Source organism: Bos grunniens, chromosome 17 (assembly GCF_055505025.1).
Source record: "Bos grunniens cultivar Pamir isolate PY7600 chromosome 17, Bosgru_T2T1.0, whole genome shotgun sequence".
NCBI lineage: Eukaryota > Metazoa > Chordata > Mammalia > Artiodactyla > Bovidae > Bos > Bos grunniens.
In genome coordinates, this window is record NC_141181.1 from 7573187 (window position 1) to 7598103 (window position 24917).

A 24917-nucleotide genomic window follows, 5' to 3' on the forward strand; every position below is an offset into this window, starting at 1 on the left:
TTACAGCAGGTCTGTCCTTGGACTAACCATATTTCAAGTGTTTAATGACCACCGTTGTTAGTGGCTTCTCCATTGGGCGGTGCAAACTTAGGGCATTGTTTTGGCATCGCACTGAGAGATAGCTTTCTGCTTATAGAAGGAAGATTTCCTTCATCCTCTTTGAGCAATGATGTTTCTGATGGTGTACTCCATCGAAATATGAACTGACAGGTAGTGGCGTTAGTAGCTAATCTTGAGGGCTGAAACAGAAAGTGCTAAAATTGGTTTGGAAAATCATCTCTGGGATAAATAATAATTTAAAATCTCCCAGCAAAAGCTTGTGTTTCAAGTCTTAAAAAAACACTTAAGCTTAGAAACTGAGGTGCAAAATAGATTACTGTCTTCAGCCTGAACCATTATGACCAGATTTTGTGGAGCAACTAAGACTCGTAAAGCTTGCATGAATTTCATAAGGCAATCGCATCTGAACATTTAGGCAGAAAGCTAAGCTTTTCTAGGTAGTTCATTGCCACTGATTTCCCTCCCTCTCTCCAGGCAGCATACTCATTTCAGGCACTTTTAGTGTCAATAGATTTAATGTAATGATTAAATACCATCTGACTTGCTGCAGTTTGAAATCCTTTTCTTCTCTCCTATAGAAATGATTGACAAATCAGGACTGGAAAGTGGAAGGAGTCATAAATGTCACTTAGGTTCATTGTTTCAGAGTGGGAACAGGAGATTAAATGGAGATTATTGGTGACACTTTTCTAGAAGCTCAGAATTTAGTATCAAAATATATCTTAAAATAACCTGTGCTAAAAGTTAATAGTAGAATAAGAAGTCTGGTGGAATCCTAAGACAGCATTTATGTTTCAAGTTTTTATTTTGAAGTTTATGCCCCGGTTGTGATACAGCACCAAATGAGACAGAGTTGCCTCCAGGAAACTTTTGCACTAAAGGGAGTGCTGACAATGAGAGCATTCCAGCAGTTCAGTGTGATACAGGCTCTGTGCTTCATGGAGACGAGATCAGAAGTGAAGAGAAGGGCGAGGAAAGAGGAAATCCACAGCCTGTGGTGAGGTGTCGGAAGTGAAGAGAAGGGCGAGGAAAGAGGAAATCCACGGCCTATGGTGAGGTGTCGGAAGTGAAGAGAAGGGCGAGGAAAGAGGAAACCCACGGCCTATGGTGAGGTGTCGGAAGTGAAGAGAAGGGCGAGGAAAGAGGAAACCCACGGCCTGTGGTGAGGTGTCGGAAGTGAAGAGAAGGGCGAGGAAAGAGGAAATCCACGGCCTATGGTGAGGTGTCGGAAGTGAAGAGAAGGGCGAGGAAAGAGGAAACCCACGGCCTGTGGTGAGGTGTCGGAAGTGAAGAGAAGGGCGAGGAAAGGAAATGCACGGCCTGTGATGAGGTGCCTCATAAGCTGTGGTAGAGGTTGGACTTCATCCCGGGGGTAGCAGGGGAATGCTGGAAAGCCTCAAGCAGAAGGGCCGTGGCGGTTTGGGTGATCACTGTGATTGGTGTTTGAACATGTGTTACACCGTGAGCAGGAGTGGAAGCAGTAAGTAAGCTGTTAAAGTAATGGGGTGAGAGGCCGTGGAGGCTTAACTCAAGTCACGGCAATGTTACTAGAGAAATGTGGGTGAATTTGAGACATATTTAAAAGGTGATAACTGTTAGGATTTGATGACTGATTTTGTCTCCTAAGATGAGAGAGAAATTAAGTTTGACTTGGACATGTATGTAGAGAATTTAGTTTGGGAGTAGTTCCCTAACTGCTAAGCTCCCTGCCTTCAGTCAGAAAACTTCCCATGACAGGTGAATTCAACTCCCCCAAACACATTTAGTTAAGCCAGTATTTATTGATAATTTCATCATATAAAAATATGTATGATAGTACAGAGCGTTTAGGATTAAAAGGATAAAATACATGGTTCTTTATGTCACATATCTCCAGGTGAGAACAACAGATATACATAAAACTATGTTTTAATACAAGCTAGACAGTTATAAGTACTATAATAAGATATAAACAAAATGGAATTAATTCTTCCTGGAAGAAGTAGGCTGTAATGACTTCATAGGGTAAGTGGTATTCGAGTTGTATCTTAAAGGTTGTGAGACAGTCTTCTATCTCCAAGATTTACATGTCTCGCATGTACCTTTCTCCTGATAACCTGACTTGCTCCTCAGCATCTTGCTCTCATGTATAACACATTCAGAACCACATTCCTGATCTTCATTCCCTTAAACCTGCTCTTCTCAGCCTTCCCCTTCTTAGTAGATGGTTTCCTGGTTGTGAGTAAAAGCTAGAGTCCTTACAGTGTACGGCACTACAGTGGCTACCCGTCCCCTCCAAAACCCTGTTACACCTTGACCACTCTGTACCATTTGCCCCTTGTCCGCTCTGTTTTAGCCAAATAGGCCCTCCTAGCTGTTCCTCACAAGCTCCACCTCAGAGCATTTGCTTTTCATTTCACCTGAAGATACCTGCAGATTCAACCTGCAGATACCTTTATGGATGAATTTCTTCAGCCATTTCAAGTCTTTGCTCAGGTATCACTTTCTTTTTTTATTATTATTATTATTTTTTTTTTACTTTACAATATTGTATTGGTTTTGCCATATATAAACATGAATTCGCCACGGGTGTACACGTGTTCCCCGTCCTGAACCCCCCTCCCAACTCCCTCCCTCCAAGCCTACTCCTGTTTTGGTGGCTTTGCATGTAATGTTTTCTCTGCCACAACCATTTTCCCATTTATTTATTTAGTTTTCATTCAGGTCTCTGCTCATATGTCACCTCCTCAAAGTGGACTTGCCTGAACTCTCTCTCTAAAATAACACTGCCCAACCACCATCATTTTCTATCTCTTTATCTTGCCTTTTTTTTTTTTAAATATAATGCTTGCCACCATTTGACATGATACGTGCATTAGTTTGTTTTTCATGTCTCCATAGCTAGAGCTCTGTGAATGTGGGGACTTTCTGTTTTGTTCACTTGGTAACCTCAGCATTTAGAACAATGCCTTGCATTTAGTTAGAAATCAATAAATATTGGTCGAATGAATGAATGAGTAGATATAAATATATCAGGAAAAGAGGTGTCAGTGAAAAAGCCTGGAATAGATAGGTCATTTGAGGAGAAAACAGAGAGTGTCTGGCCATTTCCAGCAGAAGGGCACAGCAAAATCCAATGGGTAGGTACTTCATTGGGCTCCTGACATCTCATATTTTAGGACGGGCTTATTTCTGCACAGGAGAACCAGTAGCTGAATATCATCTGCTGACCAAGAGCTGTTAATACTCCGTTCCCTACAGTTTTACAATTAACTCACACTGAGTTTTTACTCACATAGCTTTACAAAAGAAGTCTATAATGGCATCCTGCTACTGATCGTATCTTGGATATTCAATTTAAAAATCTATTTTATAGCTTTTTGTGTATCATTAGTGATGAATGCAAAACTTTGTTGTTATGAAATCAGTAAGATCAGTACAGCATATTCCATACTTTAAATAGAATGCGATTAAATCCTAGGAGTTTACTAAATAGTATTTTAAAAATAAATGGCCATCAGTAACATTATACAGAATTGGTTTTAGTTTTAATAACCCTTAAAGGTATTAAATGTGTATCTGTTCATTAGAAGTAATAATACAAAATAGAGATGATCAGAAAATAGTTTTGTGTGTGTGTGCTGTGAGATTTGTTAAACATGAGACCTTTGACTTGCCCTCCACTACTTCAGAAACCCCAGGGGCTGTGATCTGAAGATAAGTTAGGTTTTTTTTCTCCTCTATCAGCGTGTCTTCTACCATAATACATTCCACAGATGCTGTGATAGCATCAGCGTTAGAGCCATTTATAAGAAAATGTTTAGCTACAGTTAGTAGAACATAATTGCTGGATATGTGTTTCTTGAAGTATTTGTTAAGAGAAAAAGCTTAGGTTAGGATGACTTGATAGTTTTATTTTCTTCATCTATTCTTCCTATTTTCAAACAAACTTTTAAATAATTCAGAATGTTAATAATGCTAAAAGAAAGTAAAATTAAAATCTTGCCATTTCTGTACACCCTTTGCGTGTTTCTGGCACAGGTATCTCCCTCCCTCCTTCCCTTCTGCCTTCCCTCCCTCCCTCTTCTTCTTGCTGTCTGTTCATTCTGCCTCTTCCTTCTCCCTCCCTCTGTCTCCCCCTCTCTTCTTTCTTCCTTCTCTCTCCCCCTCTCCCTCTCTTTCTCTCTTCCTTCTCTCTGTTTTTCTGGCAGTCTGTCTTTCAGTCTCTCTGTGTTTCACATCCGCATTAGAGAGAGCTCAAGCTGTCTTACTTCTCTTGTAACGATGTAGAACACTCACACTCTAACTGAGCTGTATTTGTGTTCATCCTTGTTTTTGTACATAACTTATAGATTTATTAGTTTAACCAAATCTTTCTAACCCTTTTCTTTTTCATACATCAGTAAGTTAAATGATATACCTATGTACTAATATTTTTTTGGTGTTGAACTTTGTAGTCTTGTGTCTACAATGAACCATTTTTTGTTGTTCTTGTTATTCTTTGACAAAAAGTACTTGAGAAACTGAATAGTTTTCTTCTTATGCTACTTACATACTGGGCAGAAAAAAAATTTTTTTAAACACTTAGAAAATGTTCCTATCTTCCTAAATTATAAAAATGTACACAGGTCAGCTGTAGTTTGTTTTTTGAATTAGTGATCTTATATTTTTGTTCAGTGGAAAAATATAAATTGTTCATTAATATATTTTAGATACTGGTGTTAACTGTTCTTCCCCATACTTAAAGCAATATGTATGTATTTTATAACTTGCTCCAGAAAAGATTTCCGGTGGACGTTCTGTTTCCATCTTCTGGCAGTCAGTGCTTTCCTATTATTTGCATCATAATGGCCATTATCTCTCCCCAAATTACACTGTTCTGGAAGATAAGCATCTGAAACAGCAAAAGATACAGCGAAGATGTCCAGTCCAAATCTGCAGGTGAAAAAACGTGTTTGAAAGCAGGAAAGTGCTATAAAGTATTGAGAGTATTCATCATAAAATGAAGCATGTGAAGCTGTGCTGTCATTATTATTAAAAATAAATAAATCTGTTTTAAATGTGATGGCTATTTAGTAGGAACTATTTTCTCAAGTACTTTTGTGGTTAAATTGCCCTTAGGATTATGTTAAATGCTTTTAAGAATGTCTGTCATCATTGAGTTACCCGTTGGCTTTAAGAATCAGACAGGCAAGTCTCTAATTTAGGATTGTTATCAGGGCACATTAATGATGATAATAATTATAGTAAGATCTTTTGTGCTTGTAGAATTCTATATTATCTCGTATTAGCCTCACAATAACCCTGTGCTTTAGAAATGGCACTTGAGCTAACTAAGGCTGCCCTGGTGGCTCAGATGGTTAAAGAATCTGCCAGCAGTGTGGGAGACACAGGTTTGATGCCTGGTTTGGGAAAATCCTCCGGAGAAGGGAATGGCAATCCACTCCAGTGTACTTGCCAAGAGAATTCCATGGACACAGGAGCCTGGTGGGCTACAGTTCATGGGGTTGCAAAGAGTCAGACACTACTGAGTGACTACACTTTCAAGGGTTAGAAAAGTTAAATTAAAACCATGTGACCAGTAAGTAGAATAGACAATATATAATCTAAAATTTTGCTTTCATATCTTTTTTTTTACCATCAGTACCCCCAAAGCACTATACATTAAATTAGTTACCATGCTGTCATGCTTATATTTGACTTGTCAGGATTTCATATTGTAACAAAAAGGGAAAAAAAAACATTTTACTTTAGTTGTGAAGTAGCATCTTTGTTCTTATTTCAGTTTTGATTTCTTTGGATTAAAAGACTAGTATTTGTCATGGTTGCCCGGGTGTTATTGAAGTGATGGTTTTAATTCAATGGATAGAATTGGTGACTATTAGAAGGCGAATTGTACAGCCTTGCTGCAGAGGCCATTCATATCAATGCGGATCGTACCTTAGTAAAGAAAACCAAACACATGTGTGGTCACAACCAATCCTTGTCATCATGCCATGAAAGCCTGGGGATTTGTGATCAAAGCAATGGGCTTATCCTTAACTGTGGTATAACCTCTGGTTGAACCTTTCAAACTTTTATTTTAAGAGATGATACACTACGTTTTGACCATGTTACTTACCTCTAAGACCTATCCACCTAATTAAGTGATAGAGATTAAAATTATTGTCAGCAAGTCAAAAGAAAATGTGAATTGTAAATACCTCTGTCTTCTGTCAGTGTTGTTTACTTATCATTTTCCACTGATGTTTTAAAGAATTGCTGAACATGTGTTTTTTATCCAAAGCTGAATGTTCTGTTCTGATGAATATAAAACATACTTCACTTTGTAAATGTACGTTAGAAGTATTAGAGAGACATAATCTTTGACTGTGTCACTAAATTTCATCTGTCAAAGGAGATAATTCTGAACTGTAATATTTAGTGTTATATCAAGGCATGGTTCTTAGAAAGATGCTTTTAGGATTTAGATGGAATTCTGCATGTAACTTGAATGTCATTATCATCCATAGTAAAATTTAGGCAGTATATATACTTACTTGTTTCTTTGGTTAGATGTTGGTGTACCTCAGCTGAGTTCAGCTGTTTATTTCCTATTAGGAGGATATTCAACTTTCATCAACTGATTTACTTTTGCAGCTCTCCTTATAGTGAGATTATAATATGTTTTCAGTATATATACTTACTTTTTTACTCAATTGTCTTTAATTGATGATGTCCTTTATACTATATTAGATACTTCATAATCTTTCTTCTCAGTTTTAATTTACTGGAAACGTGTCCATTTTTAAATTATCTCCTGTTCCATGTATATAGTCCTCTCTAAACCAACTGAATAGTTCTTCATTGATCGTTGAAAACAAATGATAAATATATGTTTCAATATTTGTACGTCTTCTTAAGATAGTCTGCTTGTCAGAACTGTTCTTGTCTTTCCCCTCTGCTATTTTTCTTTGATTGTAACTACCATTCTTCAACAGGTTTTTACTGAATATCTAAATGTGCCACTTACTCTGTCTAGGCTTTGGAGGTATAGCAAGACACATAAGTCCTTAATCTCCTGGAGCTGTCAATTAAAGGGAGCAATATAGTTTGATGAGTGTTATATTATGAATAGAGGAGGCAATGGCACCCCACTCCAGTACTCTTGCCTGGAAAATCCCATGGATGGAGGAACCTGGAAGGCTGCAGTCCATGGGGTCGCGGAAAGTCGGACACGACTGAGCGATTTCACTTTCACTTTTCACTTTCATGCATTGGAGAAGGAAATGGCAACCCACTCCAGTGTTCTTGCCTGGAGAATCCCAGGGACGGGGGAGCCTGGTGGGCTGCTGTCTATGGGGTCGCACAGAGTCAGACATGACTGAAGTGACTTCACATATTATGAAAGTACAGTATATTATGTTCTTCTCCCCACAACTTTCTCTGACAACCCCAACGTCTAGGCATCCTTTTTTCTTTTGAATGTCTAGAAGGCTGTTTGTGTTTATAACCAGTTTACTCCCAATTAATATATCCTTTCACTGTTTAAGAATTTACATCTGTGATCTGTAGAGGGGAAGTAACACTTACGTCTCCATATCCCAGATCCTAACACACTTCTTTGTAGAGTAAAAATGAAGTGAATTTCTTTGTGATGGTGATTGCTGTATAACACTTCATATCTATCTAATGCTTATATCAAAGAATATCAAAGAATCAAGTAACGGGAACTTTAAAAAAGTTTTACTCTGCTCATAGCGAGTTCTATCATTTTGTTTCCTAGAAATAATTGTGAGTGAATATATTGGTACCTTTTTATTATTTAAATACAGTTGACTCTTGAACAACATAGGTTTGAACTGCATGGGTCCACTTATCTCTGGATTTTTTTCAATAGTCCCTGTCCAGGATTGGTTGAATCCATGGATTCAGAACCACCCATGCAGGATACAGAGGAACTGCAGATATGAAGTGCCAGTTTTTGACTGGGTGGAGGGTTGTTGTTGTTCAGTTGCTAAGTCATGTCCTGCTCTTTGCGACCCCATGAACTGCTAAGCACGCCAGACTTCCCTGTCCTTCACTGTCTCCCTGAGTTTGCTCAGATTGGTGTATATTGAGTCAGTGATGCTATCCAACCATCTCATCCTCTGTCGCCGCCTTCTCCTCTTGTTCTCAGTCTTTCCCAGCATCAGGGTCTTTTCCAGTGAGCCGGCTTAACGTACTGGAACTTCAGCACCAGACCTTCAGTGAATATTCAGGGTTGATTTCCTTTAGGCTGGATCTCCTTGCCGTCTAAAGGACTTTCAAGAGTCTTCTCCAACACCACAGCGCAAAAGCACCAATTGTTCAGCACTCAGCCTTCTTTATTGTCCAACTCTCACATCCATACATTACTACTGGAAAAACTGTAGCTTTTACTATATGGACTTCTGTCAGCAGGGTAATGTCTCTGCTTTATAATACACTGTCTAGGTTTGTCATAGCTGTTCTTCCAAGGGGCAAGCATCTTTTAATTTTGTGGCTGCAGTCATCATCTGCATTGATTTTGGAGCCCAAGAAAATGAAATCTGACACTGTTTCCACATTTTCCCCATCTATTTGCCATGAAGTGATAGGACTGGATGCCATGGTCTTCTTTTTTTGAATACTGAGTTTTAAGCCAGCTTTTTCATTCTCCTATTTCACCTTCATCATAAATCTCTCTTTAGTTTCTCTTTACTTTCTGTCATTAAAGTGGTATCATCTGCATATCTGAGGTTTTTGATGTTTCTCCCAGCTTGTGATTCATCCACCCCGGCATTTTGCATGATATACTCTGCATATAAGTTAAATGTGTTTTCCAAGGATCAACTGTATAAATTTAAGTCCGTAACCACTAACTCAAGTATATAAGAAATGTCCTCATTTGAATTCAGATCTTCATATCTGGCTGGTAGGAAATGTATTCACAGTCATTAGATGGTTAGGACAAAGGCCTCCTTTCCCAAGGCTTGAATGAGATACAGGATTATGTGCTACCTAAAAAAATTGGCTTTCACACATCTTCAGTTCATCTTTTTCACTAGTAATATATCCTCATTGTCTGGGATGTATGGTCTTTTGGAAGCTGGCAGCTCTGCTGGTTATCCTAGCTTGAGTTAAATATTTGGTGATGCCAGAAGCCCTGGTGCCAAGTGACTAGCTTACCTGAGTGCACCATCATGGAGCATGTGTGCAGGTGGGCAGATTGTTCTCTGTGTAAGGGGGCTTGACCAAAGGAAAGAAGAGAAGCCCAAATCTATCTACACTACACTCACCAAACTGAGTTCTCTTGTGACTGAATTAGCCCTGAAAGATTGCTTTTTTTCTAATTTATATAGAGGCACCATATAGACAAGCTGCAATCCTGATCACTACTTACCATCCCCTAGGTTCCAGACTAGCCTCTCTATCCCCTCCCCTTCTCCTCTGGCTGACAGAACACTGACTACCAATTTTGAGAAACCTGATTCCCTAATTCTGGGGGAAATCTCTCTTCTCCTTGATTTCTGTCTTTTAAAAGATACTCACCCTTGACACTACTTCTCCTGGGCATTTTACATAGTCTCCTGTATGCTTAGACTTTCACAAAAGACAGAAAAAAAAGGATGTTTTCAGGAGGCCTCTTCTCTGGACCCTGAAAATATTATAGAAAGGCCTGAAATTTCAAATGTCTTGAAATTGGAAGGATGTGTGGAGTGGGAGATTGAGGAGTAAAAAGTAAAGAAGCATAGCACAGAATTCCCATCCCAATAAATTTCAAGTGAAATATTAAGCCTAATTTTTATTTGACTTATATTTTTTTGTTTAATCGTTTGTTTTGTATTGGGGTATAGGCAGTTAACAAACACTGTGGTGAGAGTTTCAGGTGAACAGCGAAAGGACTTAGCCATACATGTACATGTATGCATTCCCCCTCAAAGCCCCCTCCCATCCAGCCTGCTGCATAACAGTGAACAGAGTTCCATTAATTTTTAATTGATAAAGTTTACAATTTTAATTTTGAGCATCTTTATAGCATCCTTTATACAAAATGTATAGGGTATCTATCTTTAGTAGGAAATCACAAATAAAGTCTATGGTAATTATGGAAACTGATAAGTTTTTACCTCCCTCACAGCCTTATAACAGTGATACAACTGAAAGTTTAACATGGCCCAGTCATATCTTTTATTAAAAATTTCTTGTTTGTTTTATATGTAATTTTGCTCTATTTTATTTTGCGATAAATTAACTGAGTTTACATTTAGGGTAAGGGCGTCCCTGGTGGTTCAGATGGTAAAGAATCTACCTGCAAGACAGGTTCGATCCCTGGGTCGGGAACGTCCTCTGGAGAAGGAAATGGCAACCCACTCCAGTATTCTTGCTTGGAGAATTCCATGGACAGAGGAGCCTGGTGGGCTACATAATGAACTAATATGTTTAAATAAAATGGGCCAGGAACAAAATATATTTCTGTTAATTAAATTTAGAACTTGTAAAAGAACCAATGAAGAGCATTTATGTTTTGAGCAAATATATTTTTGTCAGTTTATTTAACTAAATAAAATGAGAGATGTAGAAGATAGGAAAAAACATTAAAAAATCATAAGAACTTTGGTACTACATAAGAAGACTTAAACCTTTTATTTATAAGAAATTTGCTATGAAAGGTCATTTGTCCCCTTTCTGCTTTCTAGATAAGGTCTCAAGAAAGAGTATATTTTTTGTATATTTTTACTGTGTAATATGTATCTCTGATTTATGATGCAGGTGACTGATCGCCCAAGTAAAAACTTGGGAGAAACCTAGCATCTAGAATTCAGCCATTATAATTGTTTTGACTCCTAGGAGAATTAATACAGAGAAGAATAGTGTGTATAAAAGGCAGAAGAAGGATAACGTCCTTTGTGAGAGTTAGGGTGAGGGTAGGGGTGCACAAGTATTACAGCATACTTCAGCAAAGTGAGAGTTATGAAGCGACATATCCATATATGGTAGCAAGATGGCCATGGAATAAGTCGTATCCAACTCTTCTATGACCCCATGGACTGTAGCCTGCCAGACTCCTATGTCCTTGCAATTTCCCAGGCAAAACACTGGAGTGGGTTGCCATTTCCTTCTCCAGGGGATCTTCCTGCGCCAGGGATCGAACACAATGTCTCCTGCCTTCACAGGCAAGTTCTTTACCACTGAGCCACCATCAAATCCCGTGTGTGTGTGTGTGTGTGTGTGTGTGTGTGTGTGTATGTAATTTTTTTAAGGAGAACTAATTTTCTTATCATGGAAAAATGGAAAGTTTTTGTTTACTTTTTTAAAAAAGTGCTTAGAATATATGTTAAAAACATCTTTAAAATGTTTAGCACTGTGTATACTATGTAAGTAGAGTCTATGCTTATTTTATGACTAAGTACAGAGGCTTTAATTACATACAGTTAAATGCCAATCTAAATGTTTCTCTAATTTCCAAATTTATCATAAATCAGCTGTGTAACCTTGGGCGAATTGCTTAAGTTCTTTCAGCCTTAGTTGATTCTTTAAATGGCAATGATACCTTACCTTGTAAAATTGTTGTGAAGATTAAATGTGATAAGTTGTGAAGTTTAAATGTGATGTTTATTAAGAGTTTATTTTAGTACTTGACTCATCTCATGCAGTAAATGTTATTTAGCTCAAACAAATTGAATATAGCTTTTTGTTGCATAAAATAGCACATATATGTCTTTTGTTAGACTTACACGCATCATTTTGGAGAAGAAAATCTTAAAATTTTTGTATAATCACTGTATCATTTTATTTATGATTAAAATTTTAATAGGACTCTTCCTTTAAAAATTTTTTTGTTAAGTTTAAATGTTTTTCAAGTTTAGTGATCATGTGCTTGTCAGGCATTTGGAAGACAGGGTCATTCCTATCCTGCTTAGTTAATTATTGTGATTGTAAACAAAGGATGTACGATTCAAAGTCAAGCAGCATTTCACATGGATGATGGAGGTGATAATAGCTTAATTCCTGCTGAATTTTTTTTCTTTGCTCTAGTGAATTCATACTGACCTTGTCCAAAATCTGATGACCTCCCTATTTTACTCAACCATTTGGAAAGCCAGGCTGCCATAGCTGGCCCTGAGGGGGTAGCTGAAAGACCACTGAGTCACTGACCCATGTCAAGACTGGATTTCAAGTCTGATCTGTAGGACCTCTGAAATAATTATACATGGGGCTTATTGTACTCAAAAACCTAACTGGTTGCATTTTTGTGCTTGTTAACTATCTTGTTAAAGTGTATTTTAAATGTCCTTATTTAAGTCGTATTTAATTTACTATTTCTCATGCAGGTCATTTTCTAGACTAATTATAAATTTTTATCTTTTATCAGAGTTAGTACCTTCAAACTAAACTTGAATGTTTTGAAATGTGAGCAAAATATATTATTACACCCTGGCTAACTTCATTGACTATCTTCCTGGTTCATGATGGACCAAAGCTTTTTAATGTTTATAAAGATTTTGGTTTTTTATGGCAAAAATTCTGTATACCTAAACAAAAAAATCTAGTTTAAGCTGTTGTTAATATTGTGGCATGTTAATCTCTGTTTATATGTTTTCTAACCTCAAATATTACTCAAATGTTGGTATTTTAAGGGTTTTGAGGTTATAAGGAAACATATGACCACGCAGTAAGGTGTTTTTTTTTTAATGGATGTGATCTGTCAGCCTTGATACAACTTTGTGATAGAGCTAGGATATGAAAAGAGAAAAAATTTTCATATGTTTATTTTGTTCTTCTGCATAATAAGAAATGTTTGGCTTTTTATAAATACCTTCAATTTTCTACAGATTATAATATGACTTTGTCTTTTATTTTTATATAGGAATTGATCCCTGAATTTTATTATCTCTCTGAGATGTTTGTCAACTTCAATAATTATAATCTTGGAGTAATGGATGATGGGACAGTAGTGTCTGATGTTGAACTTCCTCCTTGGGCCAAAACCTCAGAAGAATTTGTTCGCATAAACAGATTGGTAAGTTGGAATCATCTACTCTGTCTCTCATGAAACTTTTCTCAAAGTGTATTCCATGTGTTGGTATAATCATTAACCCTTACTCTTCTGAACAAAACTGTAGTTGATAGGGATAACTGAAAGTGACATGATAGTTCATAAATCTCTGTATATACTTTATAAAATCGTATTGACTTGAAAGGTATAATGGTTTATTTTATGCAGGATAGGCTACTTTTATATGAATGTGGCGATTCAAGACTATAAGTGAAAGTTACAAGTGAATTTCTTAGAGAATGCTATGCTTTTTCAAACACGAGTTTCTGGTACCATTAGAAGTACATAATTCTGTGTTCCAGGTTAGAAGGCCATTGAGCATTTTGAAATAGAAAAAGATTTTCAAATTCTAACCTATGTCTATCTTTTAAAGGAAATTTCATGTAATATTTAGAATAGGAAAACTTTAAAATTTAAAACTATGTTTACAAAACACTCTTAAGAATCCTCCAGTGGACTCTCGAATGTCCTCTGTTTTATGGGTTCTAGATTATTCTATGAAAAACTAATATGACTTTTCCTTTTTGCCCTTAACTTTCATAAATGTTGGGAATCAGGAAGCCTTATTCTGTTTTTTTAAAGTAGTATCTTTATCATGCTTCATACTAAAAATTGAATGTGAAATTCATTGTGTTTTTAATTTACATCAAAACAAAAATGTTTTCTTTGGGGGGTACCACTAAGATGGGTGGCACTGAGAGTGGGCATCAGAGGGCAGACACTGAAACCATAATCACAGAAAACTCAGCAATCTTATCACAGGGACCAGAGCCTTGGCTAACTCAGTGGAACTATGAGCCATGCCGTGCAGGGCCACCCAACACAGGTGGGTCATGGTGGAGAGTTCTGACAAAATGTGGTCCACTGGAGAAGGGAATGGCAAACTACTTGATTATTCTTGCCTTGAGAACCCCAAGAACAGTATGAAAAGGCAAAAAGATAGGACACTGAAAGAGGAACTCCCCAGGTCAGTAGGTGCCCAATATGCTACTGGAGATCAGTGGAGAAATAACTCCAGAAAGAACGAAGAGATGGAGCCAAAGCAAAAACTACACCAGTTGTGGATGTGACTGGTGATGGAATCAAGGTCCAATGCTGTAAAGAGCAATGATGCATAGGAACCTGGAATGTCAGGTCCATGAATCAAGGCAAACTGGAAGTGGTCAAACAGGAGATGGCAAGAGTGAATGTCAACATTTTAGGAATCAGCGAACTAAAATGGACTGGAATGGGTGAATTTAACTCAGATGACCATTATATATACTACTGTGGGCAAGAATCCCTTAGAAGAAATGGAGTAGCCCTCATAGTCAACGAAAGAGTCTGAAATGCAGTACTTGATGCAATCTCAAAAACGACAGAATGATCTCTGTTCATTTCCGAGGCGAACCATTCAATATCACGGTAATCCAAGTCTATGCCCCAACCAGTAACACTGAAGAAGCTGAAGTTGAACGGTTCTATGAAGACCTACAAGACCTTTTGGAACTAACACCCAAAAAAAGATGTCCTTTTCATTATAGGGGACTGGAATGCAAAAGTAGGAAGTCAAGAAACACCTGGAGTAACAGGCAAATTTGGCCTTGGAGTACAGAATGAAGCAGGGCAAAGGGTAACAGAGTTTTGTCAAGAGAACGCACTGGTCCTGGCAAACACCCACTTCCAACAACACAATAGAAGACTCTACACATGGGCATCACCAGATGGTCAATACTGAAACCAGATTGAGAATATTCTTTGCAGCCAAAGATAGAGAAGCTCTATACAGTCAGCAAAAACAAGACCAGGAGCTGACTATGGCTCAGATCAAAAATTCCTTATTGCAAAATTCAGACTTAAATGGAAGAAAGTGCAGAAAACCACTAGACCAGTCAGGTATGACCTAAATCAAATCCCTTACGATTATACACTGAAAGTGATAAATAGATTTAAGGGACTAGATCTAATAGACAGAGTGCCTGAAGAACAATGGATGGAGGTTCGTGACATTGTACAGGAGACAGGGATCAAGACCATTCCCAAGAAAAAGAAATGCAAAAAAGCAAAATGCCTGTCTGAGGAGACCTTACAAATAGCTGTGAAAAGAAGAGAAGCTGAAAGCAAAGGAAAAAGGAAAGATATTCCAATTTGAATGCAGAGTTCCAAAGAATAGCAAGGAGAGATAAGAAAGCCTTCCTCAGTGATCATTGAAAAGAAATAGAGGAAAACAATAGAATGGGAAACACTAGAGATCTCTTCAAGAAAATGGGAGATACCAAGGGAAGATTTCATGCAAAAATGGGTTCAATAAAGGACAGAAATGGTGTGGACCTAAAAGAAGCAGAAGATACTAAGAAGAGGTGGCAAGAATATTCAGAAGAACTGTACAAAAAAGATCTTCAGGACCCAGATAATCACAATGGTGTGATCACTCACCTAGAGCCAGACATCCTGGAATGTGAAGTCAAGTGGGCCTTAGAAAGCATCACTACGAACAAAGCTAGTGGAGGTGATGGAATTCCAATTGAGCTAGTTCAAATCCTAAAAGATGATGCTGTCAAAGTGCTGCACTCAATATGACAACAAATTTGGAAAACTCAGCAGTGGCCCCAGGACTGGAAAAGGTCAGTTTTTATTCCAATCCCAAAGGAAGGCAGTGCCGAAGACTGTTCAAACTATCACACAATTGCAGTCATCTCACACGCTAGTAAAGTAATGCTCAAAATTCTCCAAGCCAGGCTTCAGCAATACGTGAACCATGAACTTTCATATGTTCAACCTGGTTTTAGAAAAGGCAGAGAAACCAGAGATCACACTGCTAACATCTGTTGGGTCATCAGAAAAATGAGAGAGTTTCAGAAAAACATCTGTTTCTGCTTTATTGACTATGCCAAAGCCTTTGACTGTGTGGACCACAACAAACTATGGAAAATTCTTAAAGAGATGGGAATACCAGACCACCTGATCTGCCTCTTGAGAAGTCTGTACAGGTCAGGAAGCGACAGAACTGGATGTGGAACAACAGACTGGTTCCAAATAGGAAAAGGAGTACGTCAAGGCTGTATATTGACACCCTGCTTATTTAACTTATATGCAGAGTACATCATGAGAAATGCTGTTGTGCTGCATGAAGCACAAGCTGGAATCAAGATTGCTGGGAGAAATATCAGTAACCTCAGATATGCAGATGACACCACCCTTATGGCAGAAAGTGAAGAAGAACTAAAGAGCCTCTTGATGAAAGTGAAAGAGGAGAGTGAAAAAGTTGGCTTAAAACTCAACATTCAGAAAACGAAGATCATGGCATCTGGTCCCATCACTTCATGGCAAATAGATACGGAAATAGTTGAAACAGTGGCTGACTTTATTTTGGGGGGCTCCAAAATCACTGCAGATGGTGATTGTAGCCATGAATTTAAAAGACGCTTACTCCTTGGAAGGAAAGTAATTACCAACCTAGATAGCATATTAAAAAGCAGAGATATTACTTTGCCAACAAAGGTCCATCTAGTCAAAGGTATGGTTTTTCCAGTAGTCTTGTATGGATGTGAGAGTTGGACTATAAAGAAAGCTGAGTGCTGAAGAATTTTGCTTTTGAACTGTGGTGTTGGAGAAGACTCTTGAGAGTCCCTTGGACTGCAAGGAGGTCCAACCAGTCCATCCTAAAGGAGATCAGTCCTGATTGTTCATTGGAAAGACTGATGTCTAAGCTGAAACTCCAATGCTTTGGGCACCTGATGTGAAGAGCTGACTCATTTGAAAAGCCCGTGATGCTGGGAGGGATTGGGAGCAGGAGGAGAAGGGGACGACAGAGGATGAGATGGTATCACCACTCAATGGACATGGGTTTGTGTGAACTGTGGGAGTTGGTTGGTGATGGACAGGGAAGCCTGGCGTGCTGTGGTCCATGGGGTTGCAAAGAGTCGGACACGACTGAGCAACTAAACTGAACCAAAAACAAAATTATTTCATTTTTGTTTTCTTGATGCCTTTTCTTACTTTATCTACCAACAATTATATTTTAATCCTGTACTGTAAATCCTATTTGTAATCTTGCTTTTATTGATATTTCACATTTTATGTATACTGGAAGCAATTTGAAGGAGTGGAGGAACATAGGCTTTGACATTAGACTTTTTTTCCTAATCCTGGATCACATTGCTGGTTATGGGACATTAGGCAGTTCAACCTTTCTGAACCTTGGTTTCCTCACTGAAATTTGAAAATTATTTGTATAAAGCTACAATTATGTATGTAGAATATCTGGCTTATAGGAAACATTATTAAATAGCACCTAACATTATTCTATCACAGTCTTAAGGTACCCTGTTGCATTTTGGTTTACCTCACACATTTTTCAAGATTTTCAACTTACTATAATTAAAATGGAAGCCCAAGACAAAGCTTAGTTCTGAAAGATGTGGAAGGAATGTTAAACTTTTATATGTGGCAACTGTCTATCATTGTGCGATTTTTTTTTTTTTTTTTAACCCCCTTCAGCAGTGCTTAGATGTCAGTAGAAGGTACAGTGATTCTGTAGTTTTCGGGATGGTGGGTGAGTTTGTTTTTACCTACAGTTATTTTCTACATTTCCAGAACACATTTACTAGGTTTAATCGACAAACCATAAAAGCCACCTTTTAAAAAGTTCTCAATTCAATGAATTTTAGCAAATTTATAGAATTGTGTAAGCATCAACACAGTCAGCTCACATCACTCCAGAATGTTTCCTGCTATATGTTTGCTCCCAATCCTAGTTCTGGGCAATCACTGATTCTGTCTCTATAGCTCTTCTTTTTCTAGAAATCTTACATGGATAGAAACCTGAGGAGTGTAGTCCTTTTGTACCTGGCTCTCTTACTGAGCATGATGTTCTTGAGACTCATCTTGTGCATATAGCAGAAGTTTCTTTGTGTTGCTGCATATTATCCCTTTGCATACATAATAACATATTTTGTTTATTTACCAGCTTACAGATATTTGGCTTTTTTCCAGTTTTAGGCTATTAAGAATATTTGCATATATCTTAGAGTCGCTATCTGTTTTCATTTCTCTTGGATAGATTCCTAGGAGTTTTAATCCCTGAGTCATATGATAAGAGTAGGGCTTCCCAGGTGGTACAGTGGTAAACAATCTGCCTGCCAGTGCAGGAGATGTGGGTTTGATCCCTGGGTTGGGAAGATTCCCTGGAGTAGGAAATGGCAACCTGTTCCAGTACACTTGCCTGGAAAATCCCATGGACGAGGAACCTGGCAGACTGCAGTCCATGGGGTTGCACAGAGTCAGACATGACTGACCACATGCACACGTGATAAGAATATACTTACTGTTTTGCATTCCCGTCAACAGTATGTGAAGTTTCAGTTTGCCATATCCTTGCAAAGGTTTGTACTTGTCAATCTTTTTTACTTTAGCTCTTCAGTGATTCATTGTGATTTTAATTTGTGTTTCAGTAGTGACTAGCGGTGTTGACCATCTTTTCACAGGCTTATTTTCTACTCATATATTCTTTGGTGAACTATCTATTCAAATCTTCTGCCTGTTTTTTAATTGTGTTGTTTGTCTTTTTATTATTTTGTTGTAAGACATCTTTATATATTCCCCATAAAAGTTCTTTGTCCAACATATGTTTTGCGGATCTTTTTCTCAGTTTGTGGCCTGTCTTTTGCTTTTTAATGGTTCCTTCTGAATCACCATTTTGAATGAATGTTTTTGTTAACTATTAGGTGGATATAAGATAAAATCTATATAATATTTGAAAGATATAAATAGTCATTCCCATTCTTGAGAAATATATCCCTTATAAAAATTGAAATCATTTTTGTGATCATTATTGAAACATTTTGTTCTCAATTTAAACTTTTAAGTCTCAAGGGAACCAGTTGTCTGTTAATTCATTAATTCATCATTGCCATGTTTAGTATGGCTACAAATACAAAGAAATTTGTTAAAGTATTTCTTTAAAAAAAGGTCTAAGACGCAGAATCATTTGAATAAATTATATTTAAAACTCTTCAGTAATATTTTGACATTTAAGGAAATATGATTATATAAAGTGAGGTAAGCCACTCTCCTGACAGTACCCTCACCCCTACTCAGACTGCTCTCTCCTCGGAAAAACCAGGTCTATTTGGAACAAGTCTTCCATGGACACGGAGGAAAAGAAGGTGGCAGCTTACCAAATTGTTTTTCATTGAAGCTTCAGTTTTGCCTGCTCATGCTTAGATATGATTATGAAATTTTATACAGTGTTTAATAATACTCATTGCACATTTATTATAACTGAAATAAGTAAGTAAGTGTTAGTTATTCCGTCATGTCCCTTTGAAACCACATGGGCTATAGCCTGCCAGACTCCTCTGTCCATGGGATTCTCCAGGCAAGAATACTGGAGTGGGTTGCCATTCCCTTCTCCAAGGGGATCTTCCCAACCTAGGGATTGAACCTTGGTTGCCTGCATGGCAGGTGGATTCTTTACTGTCTGAGCCACCAAGGAAGCCCATTATAACTTATTATTGAATTATTAAACATTTTTCCCAGTGATTCCGCTTCCTGCGAACTTGACAGATGTCTTCATAGTTTAGGCGTCTGAATAAGCTTATATTTGTAACAGAGCTCATAAAAATTCACTGGAAATTAAATTCAAACATTTTATAGTACAATATTTACCTCTCTGAGAATTTTAACTCCTAATTCGTAAAGTACATAATTTTTCTTACATGTGTCTTTATGAAAGAATTTAATAACTCATTCATTCTTTGAAAAATGTTTATTTTGCACCTATGATGAACAAAGCTTTCCTACAGTGCCATTTATATTGACTCGTTTTAAAGTTCTCTGTTGACTCTCTGTGACTAAACTGTTAGTATGGTGTTTTATGTGTCTGTTAGCATGCTATCACGTAAGGGTTTTATCCCCCTCCTCTTTGGGGTTTACCTCTTCAAGTCCACAGATTTTATGCAATGATTGTAGCTCATGAAATGCATACTACTTTGATCTGTGACCTTTTTGTGGTGCTAATCGGGTTCCTGATATCATTATACCTTACTCATTAATCATATTTCCTGCAGCCCGTCAGGCAGCCAGACAGAGCAAGTCCCTGTTTTCAGCCCTCTGTTGGCAGGTTTCTGCTTTTCCAGATTATTACAGACGATACTTTGGCTTCTCATAGTCAGAGCCACATCAAGCTGTGTGTTACAATTAAAGTCAGATGGTCCTCAGGTTGAACAGGGATATAGTGTTGCAGCTGTCTCTCTTCCTGGAACAAACCAGCACCAAGAGCAGATGATCTATAGGACAGTGAATAATAACAGATTGTACAGTACTCCACTGGTAGCAGGGGATCCCAGATTTAATTAACTGACATACTCATTTTAAGATACCCAGCACGTCTTTTTTAAGTATTTGGTTGCCCAGATATTATCTCAAGGGAATAGAATATTTTTAGGAGCATGATTCTGATGTTGGACAGTAACCCTACATTTTCTTTTTTTTTGGAGGACTCTAACTGCTACCTTACCTAACCATGTTACTCCTTAGAGCTTTCTGTAGGTAGTGAAGATCTAAATAAGAATTACTGAATTGGCTAAAGTGTTGAATGTATATACAAAATCCTGTGTATTTTAGAAGGAAAACCCTCAGAGGTCTGATTATTCTTTCAGGTATATAAATTAAATTTTCTTTGTTCTGAAGAGTTGGAATCAGGGAAAAGCCAAAGCGGTCTTAACTACATCCCAGAGAGTGGTCTGTGTTATTTAATATTACCTAGATCAGGAAAAAAAAAATATTCCAAATGCTGCTTCAGAAATATAAATGAGAAACAGGCCTTCATACTTTCAAATAATATAAAAATGTATGAGTTCAGATTGCTCATCATTTATCTCATGATATAATGTCAATGTTATGGACCTATATTACACTGGCTATTAGAACCCTTGAGTTTTACGTTGAATAAGAGACATAAGACATAATAAGGAAACCATGTTCTCAGCAGTAATGTTACTTTAAAAGTTTATAGCAGTTGGTGAAGTGGAGCGTTTTGTTTTAGCTGCAGGATGTATAGTTTATCCAAGTTATAATAGTAATTTGTTCATTTAACCAGTACTTACTAAGTTGCCTGTTTGTATAGCAGCACTGTTAGTTAGACTCAGTGAACCAGACAGAGAGTATCTGTACTCTTTGGAGATTACTTCCTGTTTGATAACTGAGGTTGTTGAAACAGAAAGCTTTTCAGGGCTGAGAGGTGGCATGAATTTAATAAAGGGCATCTTCTACTGATGAATTGCACTCAGGTTACCAGTTAGAATCCCATTTGCTTTTGTGTGTTTTCTATAGCTTCTCTCTTTCCTGCTGTGTCATAAAAGTGATATGAGTTGTCACTTGCTTGAAAAGGTAAAGAAAAATAAAGTGAGTATGTTTTCTTCTTTCCAAGAAGACATGGACAGATTAAAAGTGATTTTGTATTGTTTTCTAACAGAAAAATTAAATTTTCATTTTTTATTTCACCACCTACCTTGTCTTTTCCTGTCTATGCTAAAGTTTAAGTCTATTGAGGATAAGCCTTCATAGATCTTATGTATGTGAATGAACTTGGTCAGTCTTTTCTAACTTTTCAGAGCACTGACTAGGGAACATTTTTTTAAAACAAAAAATGTTTTGTTTAAAAACCAAAATTTTTTTAAACAAGCTTTTTAGAATACAGGTTCTAGAAGCTAACATTTTTTTTTCATACTATTCCTTTTCCAACTGCCTTTTATTTTCCACATTGATAATGATGTGGCAAAGAATATAAGTTGTCAGAGCAATATAGTTTATAATAATTATTCTCAACTATGGGCATATCCTTTCCTCCACCTCCCTCATTGGATCTAAATCCTGGGAGGATGGGGATATATTTTTATTAGTAGTTTTTCAATCTAAAGCTATTATTGTTTGGTTTGCCTTTAATCCTGCTATGTAATTTGCTGTTAAATCTAGTTCAAAAAGAACACCTAAATAAGTGGGGGGCAAAAGATGTGTTGGTAGATTAATTCTCTCCTAATGTATTTATAAATTCACTATAGAATCCAGTCCAAGTTCCAATAGAATTGTTTTGTTTTGTTGGAATGTGAAAACCTGATTGCAGAGGTCAAAGGACCAATTATAGTCAAAATCCTTTCTGAAAGCAAGAACAATTTCAGAGGGACTTGTTTTACTATATGTCAATAGTTATTATAAAGCTGTAGTAATTATGGAGAATTAGGAAAAAGAGACTAATAAAAGTGAACAGAGAACCCAGAAACGGACAAAGGCATATAAAGAAACTTCATCTGTCATAGAGTTGGTATTACAGATCTGTAGCAAAGGAAGGGCTTGTCAACTTAGATGCTGAGATAAATAGTAATTTTGTGTTGATTCCCAAGGGCTGCCATAACAAAGTGACGGAAGTACGGGGTGGCCAAAGAACAGGAATATGTTGTCTCAGTTCTGGAGACTAGAACTCTGCAATCATAGTTCGGCAAGGTTGGTTCCTTCTGAGGGTTGTGGAGGAAGGATCAGATCTAGATCTCTTGCTGGCCTGTGTTTAGCTGTGTTCTCCTTCTCTAAACATCATCCTCCCTTTACGTGTGTCTATCTGTGTATCTAGACTTTCCCTTTTAATAAGGGCTCCAGTTATATTGCGTTAGGGATACACTCTACTCCAGTATGACCTCATCTTAACATAAATAATTACATGTGTAATGGCCCTATTTCCAAATAAGGTCACATTCTGAGATACTGGAAAGTTAGAATTTCAACAAATAAATTTTGGGGGATACTGTTCAACCCATAACAGATATTAATATGGAAAAAAAGTTAGGACCTTATATCAAAAATGAAAATTAAAACATATTAAAGCTTTGCACCCCAAGGATTTGAAAGAGACACATGTACCCCAATGTTCATTGCAGCACTATTTATAATAGCTAGGACATGGAAGCAACCTAGATGTCCATCAGTAGATGAATGGATAGGGAATTGTGGTGCATATATGCAAGGAGATCCAACCAGTCCATTCTAAAGGAGATCAGTCCTGGGTGTTCTTTGGAAGGAGTGATGCTAAAGCTGAAACTCCAGTACTTTGGCCACCTCATGTGAAGAGTTGACTCATTGGAAAAGACTCTGATGCTGGGAGGGATTAGGGGCAGGAGGAGAAGGGGATGACAGAGGATGAGATGGCTGGATGGCATCACCGACTCGATGGACGAGAGTTTTAGTGAACTCCGGGAGTTGGTGATGGACAGGGAGGCCTGGCGTGCAGCAATTCATGGGATTGCAAAGAGTCAGACACGACTGAGCAACTGAACTGACTGACTGACTGATACTCAATGGAATATTACTCAGCTATAGAAAGGAATGCATTTGAGTCAATTCTAATGAGGTGGATGAAACTGGAGCCTATTACACTGAGCAAAGTAAATCAGAAAAAGAAAGACAAATACTGTGTATTAATGCACATGTATGGAATTTAGAAAGATGTTACTGATGATCCTACATGTAGGGCAGCAAAGGAGACACAGATGTAAAGAACAGACTTTTGGACTCAGTGGGAGAAAGCAAGGGTGGGATGATTTGAGAGAATATCACTGAAATATGTACATTACCATGTGTAAAACAGATGACCAGAGCAAGTTTGATGCATGAAGCAGGTCACCCTAAGGTACTCTTAGACAACCCAGAGGGATAGGGTGGGGATGGAGATGGGAGGGCAGTTTAGGATGGGGGGACACATGTATACCCATGGCCGATTCATGTTGATGTGTGGCAAAAACCATCACAATATTGTAATTATCATCCAATTAAAATAAATAAATTTAAAAATAAAATACATTGATGCTTTAAAAATGAAATAATTTAATAAAAAGTCAAAATTAGAAACTTTTAGAAATTAACACAAGAGGAATTCTTTGTGAACTTGGAACAGTTGGAAGTCTTTCAAACAAGAAACAAGAAATAAAATATGATCCATTGCATTACTTGATTTTTGGATGTCAAACCAACCTTGCATTCCTTGGGTATATTACCTTTGGATGATATGAATTCTTTTGATGTATACTGCAATTTTTGTTGTTAACATTTGTTGAGATATTACTATTTGGGAAGACTTGTTTGTCTATATTCATGAGGAATATTGAGATGTAGTTTTCTTATAATATGTTTTTATGATTTTAATATCAGGATTTATATTAGCCTCATAGAATGAGATAGCAAAAAGTGTTCCCTTTTCTATTTTCTGAAACACTTTGTAAGAGATTGCTATTATTTTTTCTTTACATGTTTGATTGGAGTCAACTGTTGACATCATCAGGACATTAACTTGTATGTGAGTGGTGTGGAGATTTTAAATTACCAAATCATTTTCTGCTTGTTATAGGTTTATTCAGTCTTGAATTTTTTCCTTGAATCTATTTCAGTAGTTTGTGTCTTTCTAGGCATTTGGCCATTTAGCCTAAATTGTCTGTTTTATTGGTGTAAAGTTGTTCATCGTATGCCTTATAATTTTTATTTTTCTAAGTTTGGTAATAGTATTACCTCATTTATTCCTGATTTTTTTGTAGGTTGTATTTTTTTTTTTCTTAATCAGTCTTGCTAACACTTTGTTGGTTTTATTGATCTTTTCTTAGAACTTACATGTCGTTTCATTATTTTTTCTCTACTGTGTATCTTTTTTTCCTTTCATTGGATTTTCACTCTAATAATAATTTTTTTCCCTTTAGCTTGCTTTGAATTTGGTTTACTCTTTTACTAGATTCTCAATTTGAGAAAATAGTGTGTTATTTTGACTTAAAATTTTTTTTTGAAATATAGTTAATTTACAGTATTGTGTTAATTTGTGCTGTAC

The 24917-nt window shown here is 37.1% G+C and overlaps 1 protein-coding gene across 8 annotated transcripts in view; it reads left to right on the forward strand.

Annotated features, from left to right (window-relative positions):
- The window catches only part of LRBA (LPS responsive beige-like anchor protein), a 758928-nt gene that overhangs the window by 579914 nt on the left and 154097 nt on the right, over positions 1-24917 (forward strand). For all 8 annotated transcript variants that reach the window (XM_086346372.1, XM_086346374.1, XM_086346378.1 and 5 more), the window contains one exon: positions 12890-13042. In XM_086346372.1, coding sequence (XP_086202498.1) covers positions 12890-13042 — 153 coding nt within the window. The remainder of the gene's footprint in view (positions 1-12889; positions 13043-24917) is intronic.